Source organism: Anticarsia gemmatalis, chromosome 4 (assembly GCF_050436995.1).
Source record: "Anticarsia gemmatalis isolate Benzon Research Colony breed Stoneville strain chromosome 4, ilAntGemm2 primary, whole genome shotgun sequence".
Taxonomy (NCBI): domain Eukaryota; kingdom Metazoa; phylum Arthropoda; class Insecta; order Lepidoptera; family Erebidae; genus Anticarsia; species Anticarsia gemmatalis.
The window spans coordinates 5662818-5688082 of record NC_134748.1 but is presented as its reverse complement, the minus strand read 5'-3'; the positions used below and the strand labels follow the sequence as shown (position 1 = coordinate 5688082).

Here is a 25265-nt window from a genome sequence, read left to right as displayed (position 1 = left end):
GATTTTGATAATTGACCCAGATAAAATCTGTAAAACGTTAATATTTATATTTACAGAGATAATAGGCAATTTCTTAGATCAATTTCTCTTTTTATACTCGACAACAACGTTTTAAGAAAACGGATACATTGAAAAAAAAACTAGTTTGCTGAAAAACTTATGCATCAGAATATACATATATATTACGAAACGTAACGTATTAAAATACGTTTATGATATATCAGTAAAACTTATTTAAAGTTATTTAACTTATACCTTGACATTTTCCTCTAAACGACATCTAGCGGCGAATTTCCAAACATAAAGGAAAGGCTCGGAAAACTAGTATCCGGAGGTTTCAATCGTAGACACATTAACTCACCAGTTTTGCGATAGATGACGTTAGTTATGTTGGGAAGACAATATATGATAGAGTCAATAAACAATGTTGTAACTAAACAAATGACAATCTTAATGTCATCTTATCTTTTTTATTATTCATCTTACTTAAGCCAATTTATGTTTACGTTTACTATCTTATATCTTCATAAATTGAAATTATGGTCCAATGGCGGAACTTGATGTTTAACGATTGAACTAAATAAAATCATTTGTCAATGATATCGTCGCGTTGCAGAGTTTTGCTTTTGCGTTCACCTAATATAAAACTTCACATTACTTTATCGCTTATTGCGTTATTCATAATTTCGTATTTGTTATGGTTTGATTAAAAATAGTAAAGTTGTGTAATAAAACACTAGTGTTTATAATGAAATTAATTTAATAAATACATTATCACATTCACACACATAACCACACTATATTACAATAAGTTACACTCGACTGCGCTTAGCCAGGTATATTCACACAAACACATAAAACTTAAATAAAAATTCTTAATTATACGTTTTATAATCATCTGCAGAGTATGAAATAATAATGGTGTCTGTGCCAAATGCCTTGTGAACGAAAAAATATATTTACAATCATTTTCTGCGGGCATTGAGCTGGTGTTTTTATAAATATGCCGCGATGTGATCATTGCAGTGGGAGTTGATCTGGAAAATTCTGCGCAGATGGCACTAATGAGGCTTAAGTAAATCGTAAAACAGATTCCTAGAATATTTTGATGCACTTTAATTTATGCAACGCACTTTTTGTGGCTCTGGATGCCAGTAATCCAAGCGTTAGTTTACGTTCCTTTAAGATAGAGCACAATTTGCAATTGATCATCTCGCAGCAAATACACTTTATCTGATCTACGTCTAATTGCCAAGTAATAGTCACGGGTATCACTCTTCAGTCTTGTTTTATACGTGGCTTAATTATAATGCTTAAATTACATACTTTATAAACCATATTTATTAATATGAGCAAATATTTTAGAAGAATATTTTGTGTTAACTTCAGCCGTGTCTAAAGTGCTTATTTAAAACTGTGCAAAGAATTCTATTTACATGAGTAAAGGATGTAATTTTCAGCTAAAATACTAGATTTATAAGTGATTTGGTGAATACTTACAGGAGATTATCCAAATTTGCAAGTTTCTATAAAATATTGAATGTTGATAAACTAACTAAGAACATTTTAAGGTCACTATAAATCCGTACAACTTTTTCTTACTGTATTAATTCGTTAATATGTAAAGGGTTGACCGTTTTTAATCGGAATATTGAGCACTGAGATCCAGCCATGGATTGTCCACTAGAGTCGTAAGTAACAGTCTATCGGCACTTCAAGGAGACTGCGGTGGTGCCGGACATTCTGCAAAAAATACAAGTGTAATTTAATTACGGCATTGTTATGCCGTACGGCGTTCTGTTGCTGTATCGTTTGAACACTATTGTTCGCGTAACGGCACCATTTATCGTGACGAATCGACGATATGCAGAACGACGCTCATATTTCACATGTTTGGTCAAGTGGTCACCTAACAGTTCCTGTCAGAAATCATTATATTGCGTGCATTGTAGTGGTTCCAATAAATGCTTTGTTTACGTCACTAGGTTACAACCTATTTCATTAGTATTAACTTTTTATAACGTTTAAATCAAAAGTCGATTGTGTATAAGTAGGTAATCTGTAGCTTATGAGCGTCTATTGTTGTAACGCAACTTCGTTATAAACAGTTAATAGGAGTATGATGACTCCGTTCCGCCTTTTGAGCAGCACATATCTCATGTACGTAGTTGGATACCTAGGTATTCATTACCTGCAGCTGTCCAGGTAACTGTCCAGCAGAAAGTAATTAGACTCAACAACAAGCACATTCTTAACTTAGACCAGATTTATCATAACTGCTATCTTGGTTCACCGTTCCCAACACTGTTCGTATTACAGATACCTACAGTCCAGTTTAATTCTCTACCCATTTTTCTTTGGTGCCTTATTAATAACTGTATTTTTTAGTATAGGTTTTTGTCGATACTTACTACATACACTGCAGGCAATCTCATCGCTGTTGTCGCCGCATCCGTCGCGTCCCGAGCAAGCGACAGCGGTACTCCTGCACCGTCCGTTCCCGCAGCGGAATGGACAAAAGTCTGCCGCACGCCATCTGAATAAACATTATAAACGTGTCACACTAACTACCATAAGGTAAGGTCAAATATTTGGACAAACACCGTTACAGGTCGCACGTGTGATGGTTACGAAATGCATTTGTAAACACCTTACAGATTAGCCTCAGGGATTATTCACTATCGTCCCATATTTTTTCAACCCACTAACAGTTAAAATGTCATTATCGCTGGCCTGCATGTCTTTACAATTTTTAGTGATTAATATTGTATGATGAGTTAAACGGTGTATTGGTACTGAACTATTGAGTAACCAGTAGACCCACGCTCTACCTTATTAGCAACCAACAAAAGGATTCAACCTAGTTCATAAGAAATAAAATCAATAAAATGAAATGAGTTAAGAAACTACCAGAAAATGCTTCTCATGAAATTATGATACTTCTCTTTTCTCGACTGAAAACTTTTCAGGTGCGCTGGTTATTGCACAAGAGATCTTTCTTACAATATAGTGTTTTAATAATCATAATTATTATTGTTTAATAAGTAAAAAATAGTCTATCATTTTCCATTTTCGTGAAAAATAAACGTAATCTTGTGTTTTCATTAATAAGTAGGTACATAAGAGTACGTCAACTTTACACCGACTAGTAAAACTCTATTCTCCACCGCATATAAAATGTATTTCTTAAAAATGAATAAGGGAGATGCACGAAGTAAATCCATTAACTTAAAAAAATGTAAAGCCTCAAAAACAAAATATCACACTTTCACAAATGGTTGAAAAATGACAAACGCACTGATCCATTAATTAAGTTTTTGAATAAGCGTTGTCATTTGTTTGCATTGTTTCTATTATGTATGACACATATTTATAATTTTAAGCATCTTTTAAGTGAACATTCTCTTGCGTGGCTTATGTTTCTCGTACCATACGCCTGCAGCCATAAAACGATACAGTTAGTTTGTCAGAAAGGCTCGAATAAAATAGCAAGGCAATAAAACACAACGATTACGATGTCGCTGAATGATCTATGTTAGAACTACGCTTTATCGGTGTTTGCCGTTAGATACGCAACTTCTATGTTCCCATTGTAAATACTTAATGTGTTTATGTTATTAATATATTTATGACGGACATTCAACTTTATTTTATTTATTTAAATTTAGGTTTAAATGCCACACGGAGTAGGTAAGTAGTATCGATGCGATCAGCTGCTTTGCGAAATTAATTCCAGGTTAGAAACGATTTTATTAAGAAACACATTCATTGATAGCCATTAACTTTCAACTAGGAAATAAGTACGATTTCAGTTATTAACATGTCAAATAGACGGCGGATAAGGATATATTGTACTGTATAATTATCACTTTTAATTTACTCATACACGATTCGATCGTGCGATTGACAATTAAATACATAAGTAAGTATTTTTTCTTACCTTGATTGTTCATTACATAGATGTGGAGGCTCGTCAGATGCATCTTTGCAAGAAATTATGGCATTACAGAATTCGTACTCTGGTAAGCATTCACCAGAACCACACCTGAATGTATGCCTTGGACATCTGGAAAACAAGGAAGTTATAAACTATTTGTCTTATACGTAGTTTGGTTATGTTTTGTTTTTTATTGGCTATAAAAGGCTTTATGCTAAAATTGTTTCCATTACAATAGTTCAACGGCACTACAATCCCACGATGATTTGAATAGAAATCCGCGTATAGTCATTGAACTTCATTCACAATAATTGAATCGTATTCATACAACTCATTATATTTCCATTTTCCCAACATTCACGCACTTTCTATACCCTTTAAACAAGGAAATTATTGCATCAATCATTTCGTTTCCTTGTTTATTCTGAGAGTTCGACTTGACTTCTTCAGTTATTTAGAAAACAGGACTAAGTATACGGTCATGTTGTTGACACCGAGGTCAGAGAAAAGGTATTTTTTCGCAGAAAGCACGCACTGACCGGGCAATTGCAAAATTGCGTCTAGTGCGTACAGGTCAGGGGTGGACAACTTGATTAAACCCAAGATCTACTTTCTTCTGGTCAAACTTTCTGCGTACTGCCGACTGGGTTATTACAACAAATAAGTAAATAAATTACCTATCTGTGAAATAGTACTGGTGGTCAACCTGTTGGCCATCACAGGACCTTATAAAATATTTAAGAATATGTCTATAAAATTTATTGCAATGCTGTAATCATACCCCTTACGCCGCGTCGCTCTGCAGTTCTTTTCATCCTCTCCACCAGGGCATTGAGGAGTTCCATCACATCTGGACGCTCTTGAAACACAAGGAGACCCGGGACCACCACATCTAAATGAGTTTATTGGACAACGCTCGCCTGATAACTCTGTGAACCAAAGTTAATTAATAAGTTTAGGAAGTGTTTATTTTGAAATATGTGATTTGATGATGATGATGATAATGAAAATGAGACGCTTTTTTGGATTGATGCCCCTAAATATGATTAAAGTTTATAAGTTTAAAATGTTTTGGTTTATGGTTCTTGACAGACCTGCGCTAGTAACCCAACACCAAAGGGTAAAGTAATAAGAGAAGTCAAGAGTTGGTCCGGGAATTTGTTTATGAATTAAATTTCACTTCATACAAATTTATATATCTACTTCACATATACATTTAATTATATGTATGAGACAAACTTAAAGGTACTGGTTGTGGAATTCTTTACTATTATGTAGAGACGTAAACTTAACTCTACATTGTTACAAAGCGGTAATAAATGGATAGTGGGTAAGGTCCATCGTTTACATGTTGGAAGGTTACGGGGTCATTCACGATGAAGTATGTTTAGAACTTTCAGAATTTATAGTTTACGAGAATCATAATCAATGTATTTGTTGTCGTAAAATCTTGAGGAACACATCACACAGTATTTTAAGTCCTGTGTACCTAATTATTATCTATTGGCCTTTTCACCCCTTACCCAATAAAAATGTTAATGCATTGTTAGTTCCCTTTTCCCGGAAACTAGTGATTTAAATTAAAATTAGTGACTTGAATGAAGATGAAAGATGTGCATAAAGATTATAAGTGCATAGTGTACAAACCTCTACCAGTACCTTCGCACTTTTCATCGGATCCGTCGGGGCAGTCCTTGCGGCCGTCGCACACGAAGTACCAACTTATACAAGTTCCTGTTGACCGACACTATAAACATACAAAACATTAGGATGAATTAGAACTCATATCGCGAACAACGCCAAGAGGCAATAGTTCGATATATTTTTTCTCCTACAGAAAACTTTTAAAACTATCGTGACTTTAAATATATTAAAATTTAAAACGGTGATTTTTAGTCACGTCAGTGCCCGTGACTAAAATGTAAGTAGGTTGATTTGTGGGGTAGTAAAAAGGTATCGTAACCTTTAAAAGTCCCATCGCGATGAAGACGTTTTACATTTTAATTTTATATAGCAAAAAATACCTTGACTGAGTTATTACGTCTCAAGTCAGTTCTCAGTGTAGATGTATCCGGCTTTCCATAATTAATTTCAAAAGAACAGATGTCTCAATGGATGTGGAAATGCAGGTATATAGTGTCGGAATAGAATCCCAGTCGAGAGACTCAACAAGAAATGTTTCATGTTTGATTGTAGTACGTTTCCGTCATTTGTTTTTGTTAGACACAGGAATTACCTATTGCTGAAGCGAAAAGTTTTTATCAACCATAGAAAAAAACATATATCAATAGAATACGAGACAATTACCTATGTATACATATAGCACAAAAAATATTACTGACTGAAGACTGATTTACATAAAATATATGCGATTATGTAAATGCTATGTCATAACAAATCTTTTATTCATATAATTATAGGCAGTGAAAATATAATTTTAATGCAGTCTTGCCACTAATGCACATGTGACTCATGTGGGTGCAACTAGCAATAAGTGCATAAAGCACTTCCTTTCCGTTCTAGGTTAAAAGGGAACGTTATACTTACTTGGAACGTGTTTGGCAGGCAGCCTCTATTGCGAGCAGAGCACGCCGACGTTGAGTTTGTGCGATATGTGCAGTCACATTTCTTGTTGAGGCAACGAGAGTAGGGATCCACTTGCTGGCACTGTGTGTCTGTCAGACACGGATTACCCAAAGATGTCGGCCCGAGGTCAAACACTAGAGGAAGTTCTGGCCGGTAACGATGCTTATCTAAAATAATACGACTCATTTAACTCTTTATCTTATACTGTCTAAGGCAAGAGGTTTTTAGAAAATGAAAAGTAAATACCTTTAAGCGATGATTTCTTTTGATGTCCACCTTTCTTATTTCCTGTACTAGATTGTTCCTTTGATGAACTGCCTTTTTTGTTAGTTTTCTTATCTGTTGAAGGTTGTGTAACAACCCTGTAGATCGGTTGGTCATTTGCATGTAAATTAGCAGTCATTTCATCTACCCTTACTGTTTCGTTCGGTTCGCCGTCTTTTCTGTTTGATACTGGTAAACGCTTCGTTGGTTCCGCAGTCGGCACTTTCATAACAGCCTGCATCAAGGGGCTGTCTTCATGGCTATTAAATACGTCATTCTTATTCGAGTAGAGGGGTAATTTGCTCGGTTGAATATCGTCTGAACTAATCACAGACACTGGGGATCCAAAGGAATTATGAGAAGTTGACGTTTGTTGAACTGTAGGACTAGGCTCTTTATAAACCACAGTGCCATTTGTGGGTACTACGACCGAGTCAAGTTCAGCTACCACTGCTTCCGTCGCATATGGCGGTACTTTTGTTGGCACACATTTGTCTCCAATTTGCTTGAAGTAGCTATTGCAAGCACATCTTCCAAAAAGATTAAGAATCACAAATTCGCAACGGCTATCCTTGTCCCATAAGCGACAATGTTCATTGCTATAACAGACGTGACCGGGAGGCGCGGCTGAAAGAACAAGATAAAACACGTATCACATGAAGTTTTTTCAGTTTTACGCTAAATTGGCGCACGTGAATCGTTAGTTGAATAAAATACACCCAGGCATTTGTCTACTTCGTGACTATTGATGCACTCACTCGTTTGTAGCAATTTCCCGAGCCTCGGCATACGGTCTACCATTACATGCTCTAATAGTTGGCCAGTTACAGTTTTGACTTGTTTTTATGCATGTAGGTATCAAATAGTTTATTTCGTTATAAAAGGTGCATAAACTTAGTGCATTTATCATAATTATTAAAACGTATTCCGTCGTACCTCTCGTCTACAATTTGATTAAGTGTCGTGAACGTAAAACGCAAATGGTAATATGATTGGCTATTATATGTTAATCAGGAACAGTAAAGCGCAACACGCAACTAAGTATTTGATTACGACGACCTACTCGTACTCATTATGGAATAGTTGTTTTCCTAGCGTCGCGGTTACTATCCGTGTTTTTATTAAATCAATTTTAGAAATATCAAGTAACATTACGACGTCAATCATTCTATTTTGTCTAACTGTTTCCATTTCTAGTACCCGGCGCAATACGCGGAATTATTTCATGATTTACCGTGTCTGCCTTTGATTTGAACTTGTAACCTTTTTGCGGAACGAGATAGATCCGCTAATTGCAGATTGTATCCACCTTTCATCATGGTTGATATGTTTGATTTAAATGTTCGTACGGTTAGAGGTAACGAGGTCAGATAATAAAATGACAGCGTTATTCGTGATCTAGATTCTTAATCTACATATCTTTATGGTGGCATCTTGGCATGTAAAGAATTTATTTATAGAGCTATACTTACGAGTTCTCACAGCGCGGTTTACAATACTCGCATTATGAATTTATGAGTGATAATAAGCGCAGTTCACATGAGCAGACGCCGCCGGTGAATTTGACAGAACAATTACCTCATTTTTCTCACAGAGCTGTTACGATAAATCGCGGAAATAAGGTCTGTTAAGCCATCTGAACCTACTCACGAGTAGAATAGGAGGGTCTATTAGGGAACCGCTATTAGCTTTTATTGGGCTCTTAATGTTACTAATCCCTAACTGGGAAAATGCGCTGTAACGATTCTAAAGCTAAATAAAAACCAGATCATATAAATAAATGGTAATAATATGCACGCAGGTATGTCCTTTTCTTGTATGCTATCGAAAGAAATCGAGAAGATTGAAACCGATGATTTCTCCAGACTCGGTAAACGTCTTAATTATTTACGATCTATTAATCTGCAAATCAAATAATTAATTACTGCAATGAGGTAGCTAATAGCCGTCGCTCGGGCGGATTTTTACGGAGTACGTCGAAACGAAGATAGAGGTCATCTTTATGGATGACATTAAATCTGTACTTTCATCCGGTTTATAGAATTACACGCCTTATTCGTTTCGATACAGTACAGTAAGTTCGTCCGTGACTCGTGCACTTCGGTATGAGACGACCGAAACATTCAAATGAAATCGAAAGTCATCGATATATTGTTAAACTCTTTTGAAAGGAAATTCCGCTATACTTCAGCCTCCGCAGTTCGAATTATATTGTTGTTATGTACCCACTGATGTCATCAAGAGAAAACATTGTTGTGTACCTGAGTTATGTTATAGTTTTTACGTCTAGGTGATTTGCAAAGGCAGATTCCAATAAAATATCAATCTGACAGGATCTAATAAACGCTAATCGTTGTAATTTATATTTTGTTTATATATCGTTTGAGAATTAATATTATTTAAATGTCAATTTGAATAGTTTTAATGACGCTTACATAACCGCACAAATAACAAAGATATAATTTAATCATGAATTCTCAATTAATTAGGTTTTTTTCCTCAACTATGACTGACTATAAAAGTATAATTAGAATATAATTTTAATAGTAGGAAGGAATGCGCATTGTATGGCATCGAACAATGTTGATATTTCCCTGCAATTATACGCATTCGGCGAGAGTGACACTTTTCCTGTGAAAAACTAATGGATAGCCTCGTTACGCTAGTTAAACAACCATTTAAAAAGTGTTTCAACGGTTATAAAAACAATATTACGCACTTTTCCTTTTATTATTTAGTCATAAAAACTGGTATTGGAAAATTCTAAATCAATTTGTTCCTCGATGTTTTCTGTAGATTTACGACTGATTGTTGTTTACTTATAACGACATTCTAACATTTTAGCACAGCAAAGCGTGTAGTAATAGACAGTTGACAAGCACAAGAATGTTTTGCTACAATCGGAATGTTGTATGCCGTTAACTTAAAAAAACGATTTTGCAGAAATTCAATCAATAGGTTCATACTTATGTATGACCATGTCCCAAATAATTTATATTGAGAAACAGCGGCCTAATTACTGTTGGCATATGAATAGAGTTACTTACGTGAGAGGCAAGTATGTTTCCTGAACTGTAGGTGTCCATCGGTACATCGGCACACTCCTTCAAGACACGCACTGTACGCCACTTTGAGAGTACACTGCTCCGATACCGTACATTCTGACCCCAACAGCGTGGCTGTAACAAAACACTACATTGTATCACATTGTACCTTACACTAGAATCTGCATAGACAATGTAAATAATTCGCAGCAAGTTCTGTTGCAATTGAATCGTGATACTGCTATTACAGTTTGTATGTTAAAGTTGCAGGATCGGTGAAATCTAAATTGAATTTTTCACCTAAAGTAGAGTCTGAGTAGGGCAATCTATAGAGTCGCAATAACGTTATAATTTCCATCTAATACTTTGTCTATTCTATCAGTGAATGCGGCTGTAATCTCCGGTCTGGATTCCATAAGAATATTGATCATAGGACATTAATTACTCAGTAGCAGATAGGTCGTGGTGATGTACAATCAGTATGGATGATGAGTGAAGAGGTTCCAGCTATCGACGGTACACATCAATTATGTGTAGGTAAATTTATAATACCTAATACATTCTTGTCACGGATGTCAAGGCATTGCAATTCATATTGGATTCCTGATCGCCATAGCTAATTTATTAATACTTCGTGAGACCACTTTCTAGAGCCTATGTAACGAATCAAGGTGTCAAAAAGCTATTTTTAATCGTTGTCCATTTCTCCGCGCGCGGTTCACGACAAAGCAGCCGTGTTGTATTTTTAAATCGTTTAACAGCTTCTGTGAAATATGAAGCATAAACTTAAAAAAAGGTGATAAAAAATAAAGCATGTCGTTATTGACCACGCGAGCACAGACTTTGATGAAAGTCTCAAACATAATACGCATAATATTACGTTATGACAACCAACATACCACTACAGTGTAAAGTTATTTTATTTACTTTCTAGACAAACAAAAAAGCACGTTCCTTCAAATATTTAGTCTTTAGAAAGACGTAGCAAAAAGTCAAAAATATTGTAACAACTGCAATCACCAACAAGACCATGATTTAAATATTATTCTACAATAACATCAATTCCGTTTGGGTGCAAAAAACGTTTCAGACTTGAAATAGAAAAACGGTATGCTAAAACTTGGAAGAGAAAAGTTTTTTAAAGCGATACGAGTGACAGTGCAGTGAATGACGGGTTCACGACCCGAAGGCGTGTGCGACCCTATTTGATTTCAAGTTCACCGTTGGTCCGTTTATACGGGTGTGGTCGACAATTTGCGTCCAATACATAACAAGGTCCTGCTTACTCCTTCATGAACTATATTAAGGTCGATACTTTTTGATGTCTCAGGAATTCTGTTTGTGTTTACGTTTAGATTAACAAAAAGATAAAACAGGATTTAGTTCGTAGAAGCAACATGTTTATGCATAACACGACTTTCAAGCGTTTAACCATAAATAATAGCGTCACGCCGCCCGACACCGGTTGCTGTCCGAGCGGCAGTTCACAAGAATATCATAGGTAGCTGCAATTAACTCACTAAAATATACAAGATGGATTTATTTACGACGCCTACATTGACCGGCCACCGTTTTTGATTGATATCTCTATTAAATGTTCACATTTCAGCGACGGCAACTTCTATTTGTTGACTAATACGGTTTCTACAATAACATAATCTACATATTTAGTACACATTTACATTTAAATGTTGAATATTTTTAAAACGACCAAACATCATTTAATTCTCTTCATAATTGATCGGTTACACCATTAAAGTGAAGGTACACATAAGAATATTTCGGCAGTTAAGTCAATCAATAAACATACGTGTCACCGATTTAATTGAAAGCCGTTATAATGGTGATTATGTTAAATCATTAAACATTATTTACACACGTTTGCTTTTAGCGAGTAGATGCGGTGCGACGTGGAATGGTTCGCAAACGCTTTCGGTGCTTGTTACAATTATAATTATTATTTTATATTTATCGCAGTTACGATCTACGACGTCTGACACATTAATCCCAAAACGAAGACCACAAAGGTGAATACTTACGTTTATTAGATTTGGCACGCCACTGACAACCGTGAAAAGAGTGTATGTGCGTGACTTTTCGATTTCCAATCCGGAGATTATAATCTTGTTATACAAAGTCAAGGCCAATTCGATTCGTGTAATGAATATAGTGTGAATGAAACGATGTCATTAATTGTCTATTCATTCACTGTGTTTTACATCGAAGCGCATGTTGTACAATGCTGCTCGGTGAACTTTAGTGAAGTAATTCTAGGAAGGCGACGTGCATAGTCGGAGACCCTGTATAGGGAACTATCTTTATAACGGTTATCTAGTCATAGGCGACCTAAATCACCATCTTGGTAATTCACGGGAACATACACTGATCCAATTATGTATAACATACTCTGATGTCTGTTGATCGACAACTTTATACATGTAAGTAAAAATAAAATGCGAGCAAGTAAATTAAGATATTCAAACATGTTGTGAACCTTTCATTATAATTTGTAAATTAAAGAAAGCGTTGTGTTTATAAACATTATAACAATGCTATGAAAAAAGGACGAAACATTGAAACAATGGAAAAGTAAAAGCAAAGGAGCATTTCCCAGAAATGAAATTATGACAGTGATTGTTAAAATAGCAAGTGTATTTTGATGAAGATTAACGTTATTAATTAGCATTAGTCGGTAGATGAGTCGGTACAGTTACATTATTTACAAACTCAGATCCGCGGACCCGCGACGATCTTTGCGAACCGCTATATTTTCTGTTATACTCGATCCTGTAGAATTTTCAGTACACTCGTTTTTGCTCCAATTTTTAAGCTTTAAACACTTTAAGCTCTGAAAGTCAATACATCATCCCAGAACAAAATATGTACATTAATGATCTAAGACACACTTTTCGCAGTCAAAATTTACCGAGCATCGATAAAATATAATAGTTATATCAGGGTAGAAATGGTAACTACGACTGTAAGAAATGACAGAAAACGTAAGAAAAGGCATTGGGGCATTGAACTCTCAAGTACTTACTTGCCTTAACTAGTAGGTGTTCCGTGATAATACACAAGAATTTTAAAATCCAAGTTAATTTTCCACCGATTTGGATATCCTAATTCATACCACATTTTTGTACATTATAAAGGTCCATTATAAAGTCAGATAAAGGTGGAATCTCTACGTATTTTCAGGCGTTTCTTGAGCCTTACGATACTTACATTGCAAGAAATTGTACGCTTGTTAGTTATGCATATCTGGGTTAATGGATGCAAAATGGGCGTGTATAGCGTTCAGAAAAACTGTATGTCATGCTTCCATGCCTTGACATGGTACGAAGACGAGGATTTGTATGTATTCCCATGCTTTTATAACTTAACTACTATGACATGCAAATACTTATGTGTCATATTTTCGAAAAAGTTTTACGTCGTCGACGCAATAAAATGCGGAACTAACGTGCTCTTTTATACGTCACTTTCTTTAATGTGCCCTTAGAAAGTTTACTAATTCTATGTGTGTAAGCAAAATTTTACATGCTTTTTAGAAATATTTGTGTGTTACGTCTGTCTGCAACGCTTCAAGCAATAAACACCATTTTATGCATACCGTTATTACAGAGAATAAACTAATCGTTGGCGTATCTGATGCCATCTGCATTCGTAATGCCACTTCTTTACCCATGAGTTTCATGAAATTTAGTTTCGCTGCGTCCTACATAATTATTAGCAGTCTTAAAATTTTTACTTATGTTTTTATTATTGGCTGCAAACTTTCTACCGCTGCACACTAAAGTAAATGTTAAAATCTCATCTATATTTTAAGAATTCAATATAATAATAAACCTTCCACTTTACTTGAACATTAATGGACCGTTATATTCACAGCAGATTGATAGTATGTGAAATAAACATCGAGCTCAGTAACGGTTAGTCCTAGTAAATAAATGAAATGGATAAGAGTCCCTACATTTCATATCCCTCGAAGGATAGCGGGACCAATTTACGGCGGGCAAACCGGACGATAAGTCAGTGGAAGCTTGCCGACGGTCGCACTCGTAATCATCAACAAGTTTATTTAAATTGGTACCTACCACAAATAAACGCAATGGATATATTCGCTCGAAGGTCCACGCACACGAAGCTTCACAGACAAGGATTTATTAGTGCCATATTATCAGTTATTTAGCTACAAACGGTAATGAGACTATGAATATAACTTTTCGATCTTAAATGTCCTGGGAATATCACATTTCTGAGTTTATTATGTTCAGTGACTTGAACTTAACTATAGTTAGCAGTTGTATGTACCAATTTACTAGTCTGCCGCACAGTCGCGTTCTATTTTTGTGATCGTTCGATACGAATGTAGCGTGATCAAGTTAGTTTGTCTTTATAAGGAAATTTGGCACACACAGTTTTATACTATTCGACATACTACGAGTATTTACGTTTCCATTTTGTTATTTGGTAGAACTCTTGGTAGAGTTCATGATAAATTAGCATTAAATTTTAGGAGGACCAATTATAAACAGACGTTTGAATGGTATCAATAGCGATGGTATAATATTTATATTTAAATTGGAATAAATCCGGCTACGGTATAAAAAGCGAAAGAAATAATAATTCATCTTATCCTAACAACGTAGATAACCTTTAAGATGCAACAGCTGCAAGTATTGACAAGTAATAAACTATAAAGGTATCTATTAGCATTAAGTTAATTAAAAATTCACGCATAAACGGCTTAATCATGAATGTAGGAATTCTAGTGTCTTCGTTCTTAAAGGTTTATGTATTCATAGTGGGTCACTAGAATAAACATTGAGCTATAAAAATAATTTATTGCAAGAACACGGCTATACATTATGGTAAACAATGTTGATACGACGCTTTTTGTTTTTTTCATTTTGTAACTGGCCGTAGAAATACAGGTTAGCACTGAAGTGCTTATTAAATTATCTACCGACCTTTTTCATCATAATGCGACAATTACTGGACATTGCTTTTAAATCAATAAAAAAAGACTTTACGATGCAACTCCCGCGAATATGCAGATTGATAGTCAAAATAGAAGGATATAAAGATTTTTTTGTAAGAAAAACTATATATCATCTCTCAGATTTAAAATCAGTCACAGTGATCAGTTATCTGATCAATAGGCAATCTAAAATGACATCATCGCAATTACTGACTTGGGTTGTCAAATCTATAATTGCAGTATCACGAAGAACGCTATTTTGATTCTATGAAAAAAGATTACGATTATTTCGAACCGCTGTTGACCGATGTAGTGTACATCAAACGGTACGTATTTTCTGTTATTGTGTGTGATATATCTGATGATTGCTCACGCTTGGCACACTGACCACGAGGAAGTTTGAGATGACAAGCTGACAGCTCGCGTCTGCACCGCTCGCTTACCCTCCTTACAACATTGATTATCTTCATAATAATGACTTCCTCGATTTAAGGAAGGTACCTAAGATGTTTATTTTGATATTAACAACTGTGGTTTGAACTTTTCCCGGTATTTGTAATTCGGCGTAGACAGTTTCACAGTTAATAAAAAGCCTACCCAACTGATGTTTATGAGCCTGTGAATCTATAAATTTACGGTAATATAGCCTTCAAGTTATTAAATAAAAGACGCAGATGAACTGAATATAAGTCATAAAATTAGTGTGTTTTACGACTTGGTGGTATAATATTGATGTATTAGATGGCGGTATCCCAGGAAACACTTTACGATAGCGGCGCACACATACCGTCCGATACCTTTCTCATAAATACCTAGAAGTAATAAAGTAAATATGTGTGTAATGCCATTTACTTTACAAGCGCTGAGCGCAAGACACACCGAGAAAGGACGAGATGGGAATTATGATTATTGATTACCCTGTTAGTATGGCGCGAGCTAGCGGACCTGTGTTCAATCCTGGTTAGAAATGTCGTTTGACTGGACCCGCTCCGCAAAGTATGCTACTAGCCGCATCCGTGAGTAGTTCCTCTTTAATGCATTCATCTTAGCACATGTATCTAATTAAAGGTCGTGGGCAAACAGTGTTAATAAAAGCCCGTTATAGCAGTTCACGTAGAGCCGTAGAGCCAAATCCGTAAACAACAAAATTTCGTTTACTGTACCGGTCCTTATCCAAAAACAAGCGCGACATAATCGGCGAATGAACCGTTGTAATCCACCCATGATCCAGTTGTTCGTTTTCGGATTCGAACTTTTGTGGCAAAGAAAGTGAGACGAGCGTGGGATCATAGGACTATCAAAATAAAAGATCTGCGATATTGTCCGATAGTATCGAGTTCGCATAGCATCCAATTGGTTTTGGTAACCGCGCTTTTGGCGAAACGAAATCGAATGATTCTAGTAAGATACAGTCTAGACAAAATAAGATGTTTTTTCTTCTTAGTCTTTCGTGCTTTTATTCAGCCTCTGTTAAACTTCCATTAATAGCGTTATCCGAGTGTGTGTCTAACTGAATGGTTTTATTTATGCTAAATGTAGTGAAAGCAAAGAGAGAATGCAGAACATTAACGTTTGTTGTTTAAGTATCTTTCAGTATCAGTCACTTCACTTTTATAATGATACAACACAATAAAGAATCAACTTGGCCTATACAATGATCGTCAACATCAATAAACATTTCGATTGATCATTACAGCATTCACAAAATGTGATTGGAAAGCGAAATTTGATTTCGGTAATATGAAATTTAATTTTGATGTCCTATGATGAAAACTGCCACTATTAGTTGATAGCTATTGATCATCCGAGTGAAAGTAATTTGTTAGTCCCGCCACAGAGTTTACCACATGAGAATGATTAGGTAAGGTATTGGCAATATGAACGTCGACGGAAGGTGGAAACCGCGATCCAAAGTGCCTCAATTACGTACGGGGCGGACACGTTTGAGGAAAAAAGGATAAAATTGTGCTTCAATACATAATGGTGCAAAAAGTCTCTTTGAAAGAAGTCAGTGAACAAAAAGGAAAGTGTAACTTACATTCAAGACAAGTGGAGTTGTCAACCCGTGCGTAGTACGGTTGACACGTACAAATGCCTTTTTCGCAATGGGAGTTGGTGACGCCGCATTCAGTGCTGGCCCGGCAGCGTGCCCCGAGGTACGATGCACTGTTATCTGCCTGTACTATCTGCAAGAAAAAAAAACTTTAGTGTTAACTTTCATGCCTGGTCTTTGTACATTTTTATTTTTTTGAGTTAGGTTTGATCAAAAATATTTTTCTTTAAATTGTATAACTTCATTAATTTCCTCGTAGAGTTCTTTGTACTTAGAAATTTATAAGATCTTGTAATAGCGGAGTATTATCTATAATGAAAAATCATTACATGTCGTAAAAAATTACGACTTGTTAGGAGTAAGTATTGCTTTTACAGCTCTATATATAATATTTCCCTGCGCATTTGCTTTGCATTTGCATGCCAAGGGAAGGTACCCCTCGCGATGATTTACAATGATCGTAATAACGCAGGCGTATTAATCACGTCTGCCGCAGCAAACATTTCCAAGAATGCTCCTCAGACTGCCACCTCTTGAGTTAAGTCTTGTGTATTTCGTGGTTTTGTGTTATTTTTAAATTTCACGCTGGATATTTTTACTTGCTCCATAAGGGCAACGTTCTTGTGTAAACTTGCATGTCGACCTTGGCAACTAGAACATCCTTCATGCGAGTAAGTAAGCAGTGAGCACGTATGCTCAAATGCGTGAAGAAATGAACATGTTTTAGGAGCGGATTACGATTCGTTCCACTTCGTTTGTGTTTGTGTATTATGTCATTGTTGCAAATTGCTATGACATTCCTAGTTGTAACATTGTCTTCGCTTCTATGAGGATGTCCGCTCCGCCTACGGATACCCTGTGATACATCATCCTCGATACATTTCTGACAGAAATCATTACGTCTACGTCTTTCTTACCGTCTGAAAATTATCTATTTTCGGCAAACCGTCCGATGTAGAGTTTACGCTTAATATGACATCAGAGTTTAAAATCAACGAGTGTGTTACATCGTAATATCGACCGAAATTAAAATTGTATGAAACGGTTCGGAATCGTAGTATAACTTATTCAAGCTCCGGAAACACGAAATTATACAAAAAGGAAGGAGGGTCGGTAGTACGTAAGTATTTACGTACCTAAGTCTCTACATTATTCATGAGAAAAACGTTTTGTGAAGCTATCTCGCACAGCGATGAAAAACGAATCACTGCGCAGATTATACTTGATACATGAACAAATCACGTACGAGATGTATACAGAACGTTATTTCGTTTGCTGTTGATAATTGCATTCAAGCCTCGTTAGGAATAAAGTAATTACTTCCTTTCTTAAGTAACGGACGTATCGTGTTCTTCTCTCAGGTATAGTGATTTAGTGACCCAATTTCGATGCAACCAAATTTAGTATAACCAGTTTTTTGTTTAAGAAAGCATTGTTACGAATCCAAACGAGCAAACGCAAAAACGCGTCCGTTACCGTACCTATCATGCGGATTGCGGTTACTTCGATTGTATGTAATGTTAACAATTATCCGACGAAACTTATTTAGCCGTATGATTTGGTTTCACCGCGTCGTTGGCGCGTAAATGACCCAAGCACGAACGTAGCTCTCTCATCAATTTCCTGGTAAATCACTAACCACCCATAAGTCTATACTTACTGCTCAATATCCACAGGTCGTGCAAGTAGATATTTTATAATTTCTGTTTTGCTATTGTGGAGTAAATTTATTTGCGGAAATTACGGAAGCCTAAAAACGGTAATGATCTAGAAACTTACCTTTCTAATGCAAAAAAGTTATTGGTGTAAAGCAAATAACTCGTTTATCTGCGAATACAGCGACACTAACAAGTCGTCGAGTGTCACGATTACAGTCAGGTGAAAGATAACTTTCATTCCTTTGATGGCAGTAATGACGTTTGAGTAGCATTTGATCACTCTTTAACACTCCATTAATAATAATGACATTATAAAATACTTTACAATATGACAATTAGTGTTATTCAACTCGCGAGGTTTTCTCTAAAGTAAAACCGGCTGGCTGCTGGTGCGATCTCTATCAGTCCATTACGTACATTACCATATCGTGTAATTGCGTTACGTGACATAACAGCTCATATTAATTGTTTTAATTACCCACCCTTCTAGGAGATATTATCTGCGAGCCAAATGAAATGTGAGTAGTTATTTTTTAATGAAGTAAATCGACGTAATCACGGGATCCATGAGAGCGTAACGCTATACTACGATTATTACTATGTGCCACATAGAATGTAGCGTTTACTCGTGAGACTTCATGTTACCCAAACATGCTCTGTTTTTACACCAATTGGTTGTGTACGACAATAGTAACGACATTGAACTCGGTAAGAAGATAACTGTTGTGCCTTGAGAAAGCACGAAGGGAAGCAATTGACACATCGGGACATGACGAGAATATATGTGAGGATAGTTGGTAATAAATACTTGTGCTTTTACCAGCCTTCGCCGCAAATGTATTATGCAGGGCTTACCATATACGGGAAAGAGTTACGCGCGAAGAATGAACATGCTATGAATCATTCTGATTTTAAAACTCTACATTTTTAACGAAAACAGGTGACAGATACAACAACAGTTACGTTTAGTTGGACATATTATTATGAACCATTGATTAGAAAATACGGCTTACGTAAGCTTTGGAATAAAACACTTGTGCATTTCTGTTTTTTTTTATTCCTCGGAAAAATTCAATCAGATTGTATATTTCCAAATGAATGACAAATAAATTTATCCCTACTATTCTATCGGAAAACTAAACGAAATTAAATGACCGTTGACAAACGCATGTATCATAAAAAACTTTATTTCCGCAATCGTCTTGTCATTTCCTTCGTACATACGTATTTAAAGGGGATTTAAGAAAAAAATGTTGTGTATCATTTCTTATTTCCACACGGATGAAGACTAAGATCATCAGATAATGCTGTAATGGGTGCTCTTGATGCAAGGATACAAGTTTCCCTTGATGACGTCATAAAGCCTAATGAGGCAGCCATTAATGAGAAGTTTTTGTAGCGAACGATATTATTGTGTGGTCTAGGTACTTACGTCATTATTACAGGAAAATGTGCACACACTGAAGTAAAAATGGCGAAAGCAATTTGGTTTTCTGACTCTAAGGAAAGTTTAGTCCGAAGATTCAGTGCTAAATCTTGGGCTTTGTGACAGGGAAAGTACCTCTGAAGAAATCTTATTTGCTCGAAACGGCGATAAACTTTATAGTTAACGTCGTGTGATTTATATTCACCTGTTGTAGCTCTATAAATAGCACTGTTACTTAGTGGTAGAGGTCCCGTGATATCGTCGCACACAAATTTAATTAGCAGATATATTTAAATCGTAAAACGTCGTTAATCGTCGCCCCTAACCCTCAAAATGGTTACACAAATTACACATAGATGCCACAAATATAAATCTACCAATAACATTAACCCTGAACTCAGCAGAAATGTTATTGAATAACAAAATGGCATGTGTAAAATTTATGGCTGAGCTAGAGTAACAATACAAAAGGCAACAGTCATTCCAGTGAACAATAGACAGGTTGGGTGTAAACCGCATGAGAATATTGCACGTTGCGGTCACCATGGTTATCACCGCAACTTACGCACAAAAAAAAAAGGGATAAACTATGAAAATTCCACAAAATGTACAGGTAACAGCAAAGAGCCATAACTCCAGCCGGTATCTATCGGTGACAAATTTCACGTCAATAACCTAAACGCAAAATGTTTTATTAATCAAGAAAGCTGATTTTGCGGTAATATTCTGTATATAAATATTCATATCACTATTAATTTGAACATTATTACAACCAAATGATTTAATGAACGGCTCCAAAATATTTTGTTAACAAGACATCTAGCGGATTCTTTTACGCCATTCAAAACATTTAGTAGAGCAAAAATTTGCATATTCGCAAATTTTGAAGATATATATGGTCGAAACATCCATAATAACTGTAGGTCACGAGGAGTTGATTTAAATAAAATACGACAAAGCAGTCATTAACATTAGCGACTAAATCAGAAACAGTTATTAAGTAACTGTATTGACGACAACATCAGATTGTTATAAGAAAATTATGTTAATTCTGTAAGCGAGTTTGAATGCGGAAATCTTCGAAGGAATTGATATTCTGTCACGCGAAACATCAACTACGGGCAGTATGAACGATGCGCTGTTTGCCAATCAAGGCTTATTCTTAACTCCACTTAGTTATTCCAGACGGTGTAGAGACGCACCACACATGAAATATGAAGTGTATGACGATTGTTTAAGACTCAATTCTTGATATTCCGTAAAACGGAAGTGAACGTGCAAGTGTAGGCTCTAAGTATTAAAACAAGAAACGCACCAGTGTGTGCTTATATTGATTAACTGATGTGAAACACGCTTCAAATTGTTTACGTATTGTATATGGAGGGGCATTTTTGAAATAGCTTTTTCTTCCTTCTAAAAATGTTATAAAAAAGTCATAAAACGTTAAGTTCCCTTTGTCACGAAAAAAGTTCGGTTGTATAGTCTAATAAGACTAATAACCCATAATCTAAGGTCGGAATGAAACAATACGACAGAAGTAGTTAAAGTTATTACAATTGCCATAAACCTCACATGATGAAAGTATTTTCTAAAGAATGTAGAGTGATGGATAATTTAATGCATCAATGCTTTCGATATCATTTACGTACGAGAAAAGTAGCAATTACTTTGGTAATTAAAGATAACTACCTATCTTACCATATCATTAAGTAATGAGTAGGCACCCTGGAATAATTAAAAGGAAAATATGACGAGGTCTAAAATCATGATGTGTATATTCTTGGGTTTTATGTAAGCTGTAAGGCAGCAAGTGCTTCCCGGACGTATTCAGTGACACAAGTCGTGCGCGGAGACGTGCGCTTGCGCAGCTCGCGCGCTACAGCTCGTACTTCCCATGCGCGAGTGAACTTGCGCGACGTGTAGTGGTCGATGACCGGGCACGCGCCCTCGCTGCGATCGGCGAAGTCAATGGGCACAGCATCTATGACGTCTCATTTTATATTGCACTGATATCCGATCTCCGAGGATAAAGTATCACGGCCATTGTTAACACCGCAAAGGACAGGCGCGCCGCGCCGTTCTGACGTAATTCTCTCGGCTTAGCGATACTTTATTGTCAAAGGAGCTAGCCGAGAGATCTAGTTGAGCATTGTCTCATATTACATCATTACAGCGCATCATCTTCTGGTAGGTGTTTTATAAGTTTACCGTCCGGTTATTTAAGAAGGATAATTCTGTCAGCTTTTCAGTCTGCTTGGGAAAACATTTTCGGCCACTTTTTCTTAGGTAATTCAAAAGAGGTGTTCTCAGATATCTAAATGAAAACCATACACATATCGCAGTCACATGCTGTATTGTCAACAAATGTGTTTTTGTCAAATAAAACACATAAGATACCAAGTTTTAATGTGGTTTTTAAACTGTCATGTTCTTTTTATCGCATTAGCTCGTCAAGTCATAACTGATATGACTGTGTTACATTTATATTACAAACAAAATCAGGCTAAAACATTCTCACATTGATGGTCCACGACCTTCATTCACAGTCAACTTATAATCTCATCAGTTGTTCCATATCTCGACTCCCAATATCAATCGCTTGGGAATTTTGGAGTGAACTTTTCTGTGTCAAAGTTGAACCGTTAAGTGGTGCAGTTAGCGTTCGGATAGGTTCACGATTTCGCCAAAGTTAACAATAGAAATTGTATCACAGATATTATATTCTATTAATACTTTCTTTCTACGAACGAGTTGCTTCTTTTGTTGTTAATGGATGTTGAAATGCGCACAAAAAATTGTCTTATCCAATTTTTTCTTGATTTATAACTATTATCTTCAACCATATCGGGTCTTTTGTACTATGGCCGGAAATACGGATTTTAAAATTATATTTGTAACCTGTTTTACTTACAGCTGTTTTTGTTAATGATTTAACACTATCAAGTTCTGTTTTCAGGTTATCCAATGTAGGCTATGTTTTGAACATTCAGTAAGTGAGAGTATGCTCAGAATAATGACGATACTTACAGAAGGCGATAATAAAACAAATAATGCATACCAAGTAAAATGTAGGTAGTGTTTCTTATTAGTCGAAATGCATCCTTAAGTAATTGGTCTTTACAGTTTATTTTGGACCAATGCCCACATTCCGTTGCTTTTATACATCTACAATCGCATAGGTACTTAAGAGAAAAAATTAAGTGTTTTAACACAATCTCCAGATTATTGATACTTTCCCCTAATGGCGGCTTAAAAATAATTACAAAAATATGCAGAAATTCGCAGTGATAGTAAGTGGCAAGCATTCTTTTTTATTGTAAGTAATTAATAACTTGAGAATGCTTTCTCCTAAATTCTCGAAAAATATCGTAGTCATCTACATCCTTACGCAATGAATCGTTTATAAAGGAGTTATATGTTGCGAAATAGAATAACGATGACTTTATTGGTTTGCAATATTGGCATTTCCCCGGGGGGCGCACCCTCGCAGCACCGTCTAGACTACAGAGCGGGATCAACTTATTTTAAGCATCTGCAAATAGAAGAGCTCTTGTAAACAAGTTTTCTTTAATAGAATGAAATATTGTTAGCTTTCGCCGCTGTATCTTGGAAAAGAAAATTTATCGAGAGTACTTTCTTTTAAAATAAGTTTATTTTTATCATAAACTTTCTTAGGGATCAATGAAGTTATTAGAGACAAGATTGAACGAACACATTTATAATAGCGCGTGTCATGGTCTAGTATAGTGTAGGGTACAGTGAACACTATAAATATGTGCGTAATCTGTATAATTGATCGTGTCAATACCGAGTAGCAGTCGATGAGCCATGTAATGAGTAACAAGACGCTGGCCGCTTTTTCATACATGCCTCGCGTGTCTAGTATTGGACCAGGTCATGTTCGGCATCCATAAATTGTTCAGAGGTTTATTCATAAATTAGCAATATAAAACTAGTTCCAAGACGGTTACATAGAGAAAAAATATTTGTCATATTTATTCGACCGGAAGAATTTAATTATGAATACAGACATGTATTTTGGATGTAGCAAAAAAGTAACAGTACCACTCAACATTTATGAAACGCAAATGCAATTAATACGTCAGTAACAATACAGAGAAATCACGATACCTTCTTGTAAATTTTAATTATTCGAGAACTCATAAATTTCGTATGTCTAGAAAGTGCAGAGTAATCGCACAATTTATTTAATTTCACATGACGCTGTCAGACACGTCTCGAGATAGAAACATTTTAATAACGTTTGCTCTCACCCCTATAGATTGCGGTTGAAAACCTAATCTTCTTTCCCCGGTCCGTGCGCCGATCTGATGCCGAGTCTATAATTGGGTATTAACGTTAATACCTCTACATTACGAGACTCCCGCTCTTAACACAAAGAGTACATTCATAAGCGTATCTTGATATCTCTTATGTACATGTACTATGAGTATGCAATAACGAATTAGTATAACAGCGACATATCTGTTCTCATAGCGGAACTAAAGTTAAACGCAGAATACATTACTTGTTTAGCGCCTAGCACAGGTTGTGGGAGCCAGGTGGGGAAATCAGGTTCGTAATGTGTTCACAGGTGATGAACTGCAACCTGTAATACCGCTACTTGAACTATTATGGGAGTCTAACACATGAACGATTCAACAAAATGAAAATAAACGAATCGACAGACGTTTTAAAAGCAATTGAGTCGTGCGTTTGGTGAGCAAGTTACATTATTACGAAGCCACATTATTGATACGTTTATTTTTTCTATTTATATTTGATTGTACGACGTAAAGTTGGTCTGAGCGTTGTATTTGTCATCATCAAAACATTAACGAGGACAAATTTACTAGGTTCAATTAATTTGTGGAGCGCTTAGGGTAGGGTGTATCAATTGTTATATTCGGCCGCGTGTCCGACCGGCGGATTACAAATATTATAGAAACGCCGTAATTCGGACAGTGATTTATAGAGCGGGGGTGTGTGCCACCCTCGCTTCGAGGGGCACCGTCCACCGCGTATCGCAAACAACATTGATTTCTAGAAACGAGACACAAGTTTGAGTTGTGTCAGTCTCGCGTTATGTAATACGGGTATGTGCCCGCTACAATCTTTTCCATGACATCTCTGATTTCCCAGATGTGCTGCACGAACTGGACCAAACTTGTCGAGGTTATGTGTGTGAAATGTCACATATTTCTCTTTTATTCGTCCAATTTTCCACCTACATACACGAAAACATGTTACAGTTTGAAGTAATCAAATAAACACGGAGGGACCTCGTTTCGGCTACATGTCGTCCATTTGCTT

General features: G+C 36.1%; 1 protein-coding gene across 2 annotated transcripts in view; it reads right to left on the bottom strand.

Moving 5' to 3' along the window:
• Positions 1-742: 742 nt before the first annotated feature.
• LOC142972283 (uncharacterized) overlaps positions 743-25265 on the bottom strand; it is a 34582-nt gene continuing 10059 nt past the window's right edge. The window contains exons 2-10 of one of the 2 annotated variants that reach the window (XM_076113254.1): positions 16854-17001; positions 9835-9966; positions 6770-7414; positions 6485-6690; positions 5585-5684; positions 4719-4866; positions 3941-4066; positions 2412-2536; positions 743-1743 (exon numbers count right to left, since the gene is read on the bottom strand). In XM_076113254.1, the coding sequence (XP_075969369.1) occupies positions 1715-1743; positions 2412-2536; positions 3941-4066; positions 4719-4866; positions 5585-5684; positions 6485-6690; positions 6770-7414; positions 9835-9966; positions 16854-17001 (1659 nt within the window). In that variant the 3' untranslated portion in view covers positions 743-1714. The remainder of the gene's footprint in view (positions 1744-2411; positions 2537-3940; positions 4067-4718; positions 4867-5584; positions 5685-6484; positions 6691-6769; positions 7415-9834; positions 9967-16853; positions 17002-25265) is intronic. The other variant, XM_076113256.1, reaches the window with a different exon arrangement.